The following is an 11,953-nucleotide window of genomic DNA, read 5'->3' on the forward strand; positions in this document are numbered from 1 at the left end:
GGGGAAGAATATTAAACCCCACAAAAATAAAAAAAAAAATATTGCACAGTCAAATAAATGCAAAAGTCAAAAAAACAGCCAGTAACATTTCCAGAAATAAACCATTCTCCATCACATAGAGGATAAACATGGGCTCTTTCAGGGAGAAGGAAGTCATAAAAATAAAGACCAAAAAAAAAAGCTGTATAACTGATTCAACCACTGTTACCAAGGGATATTTTACTCCCTGAGCATTTCAGCTGAAATTATCTCCTAGCTGAGACATAGACCCTCCTGGCACAAGAGTGTCTGAATATATCCCGAAGGCTGGAAATGTTTCTCCAGTTCCACTAGTAACCTTTCATCAAAGCACAGCCCAGGGATTCTTGTAGGGAGACATAGGCTTTCCCCACTTGTGAGCAATGGACAGTAAGTGTCTTCGCTGACAGATATTTCTGTGTCACGTAGAGCTAATTTGTAGTTTGGGTACAGAGTAGGCAGGGGTACAGCAAGGAATGTTGAGCAGATGTGACACAGAGCGATAACATCCTTAGCATAATTCAGTATCACATGGTTATGGAGTGCTATAAATACAACAGGAATTCTCCAAGGCCCAGTTCCTTCCACAGAGTTGGGCACCTCTGCTTGCCATGCATTTAGACTGCACTAAATCAGTGTAATCCTCAGGCTTCGTTCATTTGTGCACTGCTGTGAATGCTCCTAGGAGACTGTAAGCATCATTGCAAGCAGTATCGTCGATTCTACATCATAATGCAGTTTTTGACAGCTTTTGGATTGATGTTTTGATTTATTCACTAAACAAAGAATTTACCATTACGTGCATGCCTAATGTTTCTTTTGTACTGCTATACAACACATCATCCCTTTTAGCACTTGGTAACACGCTCTCACAATGTATTTAATGGAATGAATCCATGTAATACACAGAGCGCACATGGGCTGTGACTTCTTGAAAAATCACCCGAGGAAGGTTTTCTGAGGTTCAGTAACAACGTCAGGCTTCAGGAGCCAGAGCCCCCTCCTGTTCTTACATGGTTGCCATTACTCTTGCCCAAGAGGACAGGCTGGGAGGGCGAAGGCCGAGCAAGAGGTTGCCCTGGAACAAGGCAGTGCAACTGCTGTGACACTGTGAACTGTAGCTTTTGGCCTCTTGGCCTCCGAATTTTTTTGGTGAACAAGTCATCTTATTGTATAAGTGAAATGCATCCTATTATTCTATGCATGACTGATTGAAAAATGCTTTGCTTGCTGGAAAGGCTGTTGAACAATATAGTTTCCACTTACAAAGCACTTTCCTTAAAAAGCTTCTCAGGGCAGCATCGTATAAAAATAGTTATACTAAAGTTGTGAACCAGCTTCTGACAAATCGGGACTAACAAAAGCTAAGGTATAAATAGAAGTGTTTTCGTGGGTTTTCTCTTCTCTAGAGGCACAGAACCTCAATCAGTGCTGGATTGTAACAAACAAAAATGCCCTTTTCCAGACACACAGGAAAACAAGGACCTTCCAGACTAGTGGCACAGAATATAAATAGGTTTTCAAAACTGCTTCAAAAACCATAAAACTTGGTCAAAACCATAACATTTGCATTTTAGAACTAGCCATGCCATATCAGACACATTTTGTGATCCAATTCTTTATTTTATTTCATACAAACTAGCATCTCTTGCTTTAGAGAAAGGTTAAACAAGTTATGTTTTTATAATTATGGAATGAATTGTCTCCAGGCACTCAAGGATATGAGGATTATCTCAAAGTCTGCAATGTATTAGGATTCCTGGAAGACAAATGCTGAAGAATGTAAAATATTACATATTCTGTGTTTATATTTTGTCAGTGAGCAGAATAAATGCACCTTACTGGTCATTTTCAAAATTCATTATTTTTGCAAAGTAGGTTATTTTTTTTTTCTTACAGCAGGTTTTGAAACAGCTAAATGTAAAGCTAGTATTTGCTAATCCAGAGTTGGATAATCTTGATTTTACTCTGAGCTTGTTCCTTCTTCTGCTCTGTGCTGACCTTTTCTCAATCTACCAAACCCAATGTAGTTTAATCCACAATACCAAAGAGGGAAGGTCTGTTTCTGTAAGCCAAAAATAGTCTTCATTGCAGTCAACCTTGCAGCTGAATCAGTTGTGCTATTGCTCTTTAAGTCATGTTTGACCAGCCACGTCTGCACAGACCAGAAGCAAGATTGAACAGGGTATCCACATAATCAGTCTGATGCATGCCGCTGTTTTCAGTGTAGTAGCTCCCATATTGAAAACAGCCCCCCCCAAATGTTTACTTACCAACAACTGAATTTATGATACCCTTGGGGTCTGTAGTAGCTGAGCTTTAGAGACACTGACTGCTTCAGCCTCTGTATGGGAAGTAAGGGTTTCAGCAAAAGTTTACTGGCATCAAACCCTTCTGTATATTCTTCAATCATCCCATAATCTTTTCTCTTGCAAAAAAATACTAGGGGGCCTTTTTCCATTCTGCATGGAAGTCTGCTGTTCATCCCCTTTTCCACCTTTATAGTCATTTAACATTGTTCAGCCTCGCCGAAAGGGAGATCTACAGCTGTCTCACAACCTCAGAGCATCACCCACAGTGGAGAGGCACAGTAACTTTGCAGGGAGAACTTACTCTCCATCTCGCCGTCATCCAAACTAAGACCTAGGTGATGTGCGGTTAGTCTTTTTTGCTCCAATAGCAAACAGCGCAGCACTTACTTGGGGCAGTATTTAGCTACCTCCATTTAAAAAAATGATCAAAAAGATAGTATTCTGCCCCGTGCTGCTGCTGGGTAGTAGTTTATGCTATTTGACACCAGATATTCTGAGTATTCCTCATTAAAATAATATTTGGCCACTTCCATTACCCAGTGATCACTGTATGAGAAATATTTGATGTAAAAATGACGAGTTCTTCCTGCTAGAGCTACAGCATAACAGATCTGCTTGCTGAAATTCTACTTCTGCCTGTAACAGCAGCGCCAAAATAGCTTTAATAATTAATCATGCACCGATTAGATTATGAACTCTGAGATGGGCCGGAGATTTTTGTATTATGCATCAGACAAAAGACACTGGCAATGCTTAACTAGCAGTCACCTGCTCCTGCTCCACCTGCCATTGTGGGAGCACTCTGGAAAGCAGGAGGGAGACAAAGGCCCAACAGAAATTGATAAAAACCTTCACCTGCCCCTGGTGTGTTCAGGAATACAGAACTGTTGAAACAGGTGCTGCTACAGCTGCGTGCTGGGGTACAACTTTTGCTTATTAACTTGCCAGGCGGCACTCTACATCGTACCCTGCTGTGAAGGCGATAGAAGACAGCGTCCAAACTTCAGGCTAAGCGAGAGTTAAGCAGGGAGTTTCCTGACTGGGAACACCAATGCAAACAGCTGCTGTGGAAGGGCTGGGCAAGGAGGGACAAGGCATGGCTTGGGCACCCGTATCCTGCGCTCACCCCCTTTAGGGTTCCCTTGCAATTGCCACACTGCTCTGCCCTGTCAGCTGCTTGTAACGTTGCAAACAGATTTCTGTGGAAATGGTATTTTTTTGCCAGAATGATACTATATGCAGCTGATTTTAGGGTAAGTAGGAGTTTAACACTGAGAACCGCTAGAACTCAGAATTGGAAAATTACTTCCTAGCCTTAACTTCCCGTTAGAAATTTTGCTCAGCTATCTTAACTAACTTTTTCCAGGCCCTTTGCTCTTGCCGCATGACTCTTGGGGCCTATTTATTACAACTACAGAGGCAAAACCCCTCAGGGGAGATAGTCCCTATGCTGGTTCTCGAATGAAATAAGATATTACCAGTGTGTCCAGCGTTAACGCTTTTACTGGTATAAAAGTATGATTAAAAAAAGGGGACCTTAGAACCAGTTTTATGGTACCAACAAGAATTGTTATCAGTCTGGCCTTAGAAATCAAGCCAGTTTCAGGGGAGGAGGGGGAAGGGACACTGTGGAATGACATGAGCAAATCAAGTAAAAAATGATTCATTTTGCCAGTTGTTGGGACACTACAGAGCACCGAACGTGGCAAAACAACAGTTATTGTTAAAAAGCGCTCAGGAGGCAAACAGTTGTCATTCCCTGCTGATCAGAGCAGAACTAGTGGTATCCGGGCTAAAGGGTCAGAGGAAGCCCCGGGCACGGCCAGCGCCCGTGTGGGGAAGGTGTACTCCCTGCTTGCCCAGGGCTTGCGTGGGGAGGGGCAGAGCATCAGGCAGCTCTCGTGGGAGACACGGCCTGGGGATGGGTAGCTCAAGAGGGCCACGGCTGCCAGAGCTCCAGGTGAATGTCGCTGTCCTCCACCCCCATGGTCAAACTCGGCACAGGTGGGAAAGCTTGCCCCAGGAATAAGAGCCGTTTGGGTGAGAGACACAACATAGACCTTCATTAGTGGGACCTTTTTAGTGAACAACAGCTAAGTTCTGGAGGCATCAAAACGTATCATTCTGCAACTAGGAATTTACAGACACCACAAGCCACATGGCTTATTTTTTTCCCCTTTTCTCTGTCCCTTCTACCACCGCCCTTTATGAAAAACAGAAGTTAAATGAGAGAGAAATAGCTTTAATGAAACATTCAGGTTGAGAAATCAAAATCTGACACTCCAACAACAGGAAGTTTCAAAAGCAGTGTTTATAACAGCGTGTTGCTGAGCGGTAGCACACTTGCCTTTCTTTTTCTTTACGTTTAAGCCATATTGTAGTGTGTACCTCGATTCAACAGCTGGGCACAAAGATAGTATCGTGGCATTAGTTTAACGTGGCAGAATTTCCTAGGCGTAGAAAAGTGAACTGAACCCAACCCCTGAACAATTTCCTGACTCCTGCCATCAGCGCTGCAACTTTTGTCTTTCCAGTAAACGCATCTGAATTGTCTCCCTGTGCAAGTACGCTTAAACTTGTGATTTTATTCTAGGGAGCTGGAGACAGTTTTGTGGGAGCACTGGCCTTCTACCTGGCTTATTATCCCAAGTTACCCATGGAGGAAATGATCAGGAAGTCGAACTGCGTCGCATCAGTGAGCGTCCAGGCATCAGGGACACAATCTTCATATCCTTACAGGAAGGACTTGCCTCGGGACCTTTTCTAATTGACATTGTCTAGCTCAATGTACTGATGTTATCTTATCCCAGACAGCATTATTCTTTTGACTGCACCGAGGTTCTCCTCTGCTGACTGGAAAGACCAGGAAAGTCTCTTAGCTTCTTATTTGAGGAATCCTGTTAGTTCCTGTTCTACAACAGTGCGATGGGGTGGGTTGGGTGGGCCCTTCAAACACAGCACGGCAGGTCTCTCTGGCCCCACACATAACCATTGGGCTTCTGGCCATCCCACACAACGCGCTAGACTGAACTACATGAAGTTTACAGCAAAAAGTCTGGAGGGTATTGGGCTCCTGGTAATATTTTTACTTGATTTTATCAGAACTTCAGCACACGAAGCAGAGCGTTAGCTTTGAGATTGCAACTTCAGTCCTCAGCTGCAGACACCAAGGCCAGCGTTTGGCTCGTAACAAAGCACCGTACGTCGAGCCCTGGCCCATCTATTCCCGCGTGCCTCAGATGCGGGCTGCGGCACTGCGCTCTGCGGTTCTGCCCGACTGTGGAAGGTCCCTCAAACTGGAAAGAGGACAAGAGTGCTACTGAGATAGACTTTGAAAAATGTTTCTAGCCATATTGCTCTAAACATAGGTGAGCTAGTTAAGGAAGAAAAACTTCCAAAAGCATCAGAGAACTACTTTGGCTATCTACTTTCTTCACACTTGACAGAAATCCAGGAGTGAAAAATCTGTCCTACTTGCCTGACTGAAAATAATATAGCCCTTTTAGCCGTGGTCATAGCTCATCCAAAAGCTCATCTTACTTCACCAGGTTCCCATTGCCTCTTCCTTTCCTAGGAAGGAGCTGGTGCAACACTACCCCTCCAAGGAATGACACCAATTCGTGGTCACTACTGTTGAATCTGTGGCTGGTAGGTTAGAAAAACTTGCAATCCTGCCATTGAATTCCTGCTGTGGAAAATGTTAATTTTTATTGCCTTATAAAACAATAGTTCCTTTGAAGATTACAGCCTCTTTCACAATGGAAAACACAGACAATGGGATTTGCTATTTAATTTTTTTTTAATTGAGTACTGTAAAAATAACTCAAAAGATAAATAAATGTTACTGTGATGATCTATGTCCAGACACTAAGAATTTTCTCTCTCTACATTGTTTTATTCACAATGGCCTTCAAATCACAGGAGACGGTGATCCCAGTTCATTTCCTCTCTTTTCAGCCCATGTTGCTGGATTTCTGAATCAGCGTTCACCCCGTCCTCCCCCCAGACCATCCTCTCCTCATGCATAAATCAAGTCCAGTCATTGTTCACATAGAGCGGATTTTTCTCTTCTCTGTGAAGAGGACACGTTTTTTTGCTATAGGGAAAAAAAGAATCTGTTAAGAAGCCTGAAGTGTTAAAATTCAATCCAACGAGCCTACGTCCCTTTCTCCTGGCTGCCTTCGCTGCTTAAATGAGTGCGGAGCAACTGACTGGCACAGTGCTGCTGTTAACCAACTCTTGAAGGAGTTTAGTGGTGCTTTCACTTTACCACATGTAATTTTTAGTTCCTAAGAGGTCCGTTTTACCTCTGTGAAAATAAGTATCAGGATTTGAGTGGCTGAAAACATTCAACAGCTGCTCTGTGTGACTATTCTGAGTCACGGCTGCTCGATGGAGGGACAAAAATAGGTTCTTACTGCTTTCTACTACGCTTCAACTTCAGAGCCCCAACAACTACAGATGATGAGCTGGATCTAGTCGGTCTCACAGACTGACTGAAAAGTTAACTAAGTGTCCTGTGGATCTCTCAATGAGGCACAAACCGACCTTGCCTCCAACACCCGACGCAGATGTTATCAAAGTCAGTTCAGCTACAGGTTAAGCACAGTCAATGCATTACTAAAAAAAAAAAAAAAAAATTAAAAAATAAATCAAAGCAAAGCATTACAATGCCATTTGAAAAGCACCACTGTTCCGATTGAACTTCATTATATGAATTCCTTTGTAAGCTACGCAAGAGCAATCCCCACAATAACAAAATGATCTTCTTCCACATAAAAGTTTCGCTTTAAGAAATACTGCAACTTAGTAACACGTTCTGTTGCTGCAGTTAGGAGGTAGCGAAACTTGGGCACTACTGCCACTACTTCACTAAAAAGCTTCATTCTGTGGAGGTCCCAGGTTTTTGAGAAGTACAAAACATAAGGTGAAAATGCATGCCAAGTGAAAATGCTTCCTAACATATTCCTGATGTGAGTTGGTATCTAGACTCAAATTTACATCCCTTCACACATGCAGCACTTTCTCACATCAATTTCTCACTTGTGTTCTACTACAGGCTACAAAGATCAGAGCTTTTTTCCTTAATTATTTCCAATTTCGTACCTCCACAACCTACTACATGTTCTGCAACAGAAGCGCTACTTAGCCTGAGCTCTCCACTCTCTTCACATTTCCTACAAGTTGCGAAGCTTCTGGAGGATCACTTTGCACAATGTTTCGATGCAGTAATTTAAACTTTTCTTATTCAAGAAAATAATCCCAGTGATCTCCCATTCCCTTTCTGCATGGAATTCAGAAGGAGAGCCACCACCTCTGTCAGCATGAGTGCTTTGATGAGAGCATACTGCTTCTCTGGTGGTTTCTCTCAAATGCCATAAAGCTCCTGTACTGTTAGATCTGAGTATGAGAAGGTTAGTCATCTAACAAGAACATAAAATTGTAAGAAAAAATAAACTTGAACCACGTAACTACTGGCCATGCATTATGTTATCTAGTTAGAGCTGCTTAATACATTTCTTTATTCTATAGATTTAAGTAAGCCTTTTTTGCATTAACTCCCCCATGCTATTTCTACCATGGTCTGGTTTAAATTCTAAGTTTCTCCAAATGATGCTTTTTAACATTAAATTAAGCTTTTTAATGTTAACTACAGACTGGTTCCTCCCTCAGAAACTTGAGCTTTTAGTCACCTTTCAAAAAGCTTGGTGAGCAAAAGGCAGCTTGGCAAGTGCTCTAACGGCCCAACAAATCAGATTCTTAAACTGAGAAAACTTGCAAGAACCCACAAACTGTCATCTGGAGAGCGGTATCATTTGTGGAGGAAAAAGAACTTGTGTTTATTTCTTTAAAAGAAAAAGTCCATTTTGTAAGTGATGGTTAAAATGTATTGTCTAGAGCACCCATGGCAGCTTAACAGAACATTTCTATTGATGCATACTTCGTGGCTGCTTGTTGGAGGTAGCACAGTCTAGCAAACCACACAAAGAAACAGAATGAAAGAACTCCTGTGTCACTTTGCTTTGCCACTGACATGTGGCATGGCTGTCATCAAAGAGTCTGATGTGTCGGGCAAGTCATTACTTTGTTTCACTGCCACAATCTGTAAAATGAGGGTAACGTTTACTTCCCACTGGAATGTCATGAAGAACAGCAACTGTACAGTCATCTGAGTATGAAACATGTTATGACATATTCTGCTTAGATGGGAAAAATCCTGTTACATTCAAATCTTTTGCCCCACACAGTCACAGAAGCTTATACAAAGCAGGCTGACTTCTTCCCCAACCTCTTACCGATGGGATCATATCTCAGCAGGACCAGTTTTTCCTGCAGTCGGAGTCTCCTGACGTTGAAACAGTAGCCCGTCTCAGCCGCACTTTTCATCCTCACCAGAATGTATCTAAAGTCACAAGGAATGTCTCTGTCAGTGCACAGGCACACAGCAACCGCCCACCACACGTCTGCCAGGGCATGGTCAAACGGACAAGCTTTTAGCATAAACAATCTGGCACAATCACATAAGATACTTCATTTCAGCTTCACGGATGTTCTGGATGGGAGCGTCAATACTATATGCTAAACTTACAACACAGACAAAGAGCCCACTATAAACCATAAGCTCCAGCATCAAGTTTAAGTAACTAACTCCTGAACAGAATACAAGCCCAGAGAGAAGCAGCTCCTCCACCGAACACAGCGAGGGGGGAGGAAGAAAAACAGGGAAGAAAGACAGAAAGGGGGGGTGGCAAGAGAGGAAGGATAATGGTAGTTAAAGATGTTCAGGCTGTAGATAACACTGTATCGTAGACTATCACTTCCACATGCAGAGAGGAACCCGAGCAGATAGGATGGAACAAGAGGCATGCAAAAGGAGAAGCAGGGCCCCTTGGCACCGTCCATCCCGCTAGAAATACAGGGCTTGATGTTAACCGAGCCACGGGAACCCCCTTCCCCACTGGAGGGCTCTCGGTTTGTGGGGCGGACTGGCAGCAGCTGCCATGTCCCTGGGAGCAGGGAAAGGCAGGAGACTGAGAAAGCCACCACCACACCACCCACCCTGGAAGTATGCCGAGATCTGCGCAACTTCCCAGGACAACAGGGCATCTTCTGAAGTTTCAAAAGAAAGGTCAAATCCTATAACCACTCCATAAATTACATCCTCCCCTTCCATTGCAATAGAGATGGATACATCTCTCCACGTGGCCATTCAATTCATTTTCCTGCTTCCAATACAAAATGGTCTGTCAAAATTAACCTTGAAGAGACATCCATTCTTCCCCACTTGTGCAGCTCTGACCACTGTACTTCCCTGAGCTCTCCCTTTTCGGCTTTGCAATCTAATTTACTGTCAAGTTCAAAATAAACAGAAAAACACTGGCTTCCTGCAGACCAGCTGACCAAGCATAGTCTAGGGATTATCCCCAGTTATTGTCCTCTGCTCTACGCTACTGCAGGTGTGATGTGTAGCACCAGTAACCACATGGACTCCTTCCCCTGTACCTCACCCACTTCCTCAAAGCCGCTGTGCAGTTTCCCCTTTCTGGGGGAATCAGTGGTGTGAGTACGATCAGGCCCTGAAATTCTTGTGCACCACATATCTGAGGCCAAGCCCTTTCTGAACAATACACCTTGTTCAGAAAACTTGCTTCCCAATGAAGAAATGTAACTAGGAGCAGAGGCAGAAAAGAACAGTGGAAAGCTATCAAGACACGGGGAGAAAACCCAAGCGTAGCACAGAAGGATAAATAATATAAGGAGATAACATATTCCTGAAGTATATATGGGACTATACAAAGAACAGAGAAAGGAACATCAGGAAAAAAAAGAAGGGGGGGGGGAACCCACTACATTAACATTAGTAACACCATTTTTAAAAGCTACTTTTTCACCTCGTGGAAACATCCTGCTTTGCTGTCTTTGTTTCTGCAAACAGATAACAGTAGAATGCCGAGATGTCAAACTGCTCTTCTCCCTGTCAGGCACATACTTGGGAAGTGCTTTCTTAATTTCAAACCCTGACAATTGTGCAGAAATCCTGTAACAGAAGAATCTCTTCAAACCCAGCAAGTGGTTGGTACTGGCTCTGTTGGGGGCTGATTTTTAAAAAAAAAAAAAAAAAAATCAGAAAATGTACCAGAGGCCATAGTTCCCAAGGTTGTGCGGTTCCAAACGTAATACATTCGCACAGAATGCAACTTCTGAGAATCAGAAGACAGGAATGTATTCGTATAAATGTTTCAGTTTAGCCCCTTGGATTTGTCTAGCTAATTTTCTTACAAATAGCATTTTGGACGCAAGTTATTCTCTCCACATGATTTTGTCTCCTTGCATCCACACTGTAAGACTACCGGTGTGCTGAAAGTATATATTCCTTCCTTTCCAACCCTTAAAACACATCAGCTTTCTTTACAGGTCAAAGGACTGTGACTCATTTTCTTCCAGAGCCCACTGACATCTCTCCTGAGCTGGACTACACAGCAAATCAAGATGCCCAGAGCACTGACCGCCCCGTCCACTCCTCACGTATAAACATACAAATGTGCTAAAACTGGGAAGCATTCTGCACCCTGCCTATGAGAAAGGTTCACAGCACCTGCCCAAAACCCAGCCCACAAACAACACAGAGACCCATGCTGTACCTCAGCTTGCCCTCCTCAGCTAAAAAGCATGAAAGGTAAACAAGAGGAAGATTTGTGCATAATTTACAGCCTCTCTTTAATCATAAAGCACAGAGGTGTGCTTCCCCTGCACAGGGCACTTTGGATATTACAGCTCAGCTCAACGCGACAGCCCATAGGACAAAACCTGCCTTTACTGCATTTTTAGAACCTAGGGGGTTTTTCACACCATTCTGTACTTACCTGTGAAAAGGCACACGTGCGGAAGGACAGAGAGGATGCAGCTAGGCTCAAGGACTGCAATTCTCTCAGGTATATTAAAAAATTCTAGAGAAGCCTAATATTTTGTAATGTCACTTGAAGATACAGGGTGGTAGCAGAAATCAAAAACTGGCAAGGAAAACATCACTTACTTAGATTTGCTCTTGGCCACTGTTTTTTTTGCAGCATGAAGAGAAAAAAAGAAGAAACAGTTATAATTTTATCTTGTTTCCTTTATATGCAATACATAAAGATTAAGAGTTTTCCACTGCCTGCCTTTGCAATAGCCCCAGATAGACTGTGCAAAGAGATTCACTGTCACAAAAAAATGCCACTCATCCTTCCACCTATGTGCTCCCAGTTGCCTGCTCTTTCTTCCATCACACCACCTTTATAAGCGTCTGCAAATGCTGCACCTAGCGCAACAGACTGCACTTGTTGCAGCCTCCAGATGTTTTCAATATAAAGCTTCAACGCTGAATATGAATTCACTAAATGAATACACAGTTAAGGCAGGTATGAACTAACACTGCTGGTGAAAACAGCAGTCCCACTCTCCCCTGCTGGCTTACACCCACTCCTGCTCCAGTTCCTGCCGCAGTGCCAACACAAAGGTTTGCGTGGCCATACAATGAACCAGACCAGGGAGCAGTTCTCAGACGAGACTAACCTTCTCAACAAGGCTGGTTTTAGGCCTCCTGATCTAACCCACCACATAGCATGAAACAGGCAGAGTTATTT

General features: G+C 43.2%; 2 protein-coding genes across 2 annotated transcripts in view; one reads left to right on the forward strand and one right to left on the reverse strand.

Moving 5' to 3' along the window:
* RBKS (ribokinase) overlaps positions 1-6,198 on the forward strand; it is a 71,438-nt gene extending 65,240 nt beyond the window's left edge. The window contains exon 8 of the mRNA XM_009283734.1: positions 4,924-6,198. Coding sequence (XP_009282009.1) covers positions 4,924-5,097 — 174 coding nt within the window. The 3' untranslated portion in view covers positions 5,098-6,198. The remainder of the gene's footprint in view (positions 1-4,923) is intronic.
* On the reverse strand, positions 6,111-11,402 carry MRPL33 (mitochondrial ribosomal protein L33; the record flags this gene model as incomplete). The annotated part of the gene is made up of 3 exons (XM_009283733.1): positions 6,111-6,426; positions 8,627-8,733; positions 11,365-11,402. Coding segments are annotated over 3 exons (195 nt in total), but the record flags the coding sequence as incomplete, so codon positions are not given.
* Between the last annotated feature and the right edge of the window lie 551 nt (positions 11,403-11,953).

This window comes from Aptenodytes forsteri, unplaced genomic scaffold (assembly GCF_000699145.1).
Source record: "Aptenodytes forsteri isolate BGI_AS27 unplaced genomic scaffold, ASM69914v1 Scaffold309, whole genome shotgun sequence".
Classification (NCBI taxonomy): domain Eukaryota; kingdom Metazoa; phylum Chordata; class Aves; order Sphenisciformes; family Spheniscidae; genus Aptenodytes; species Aptenodytes forsteri.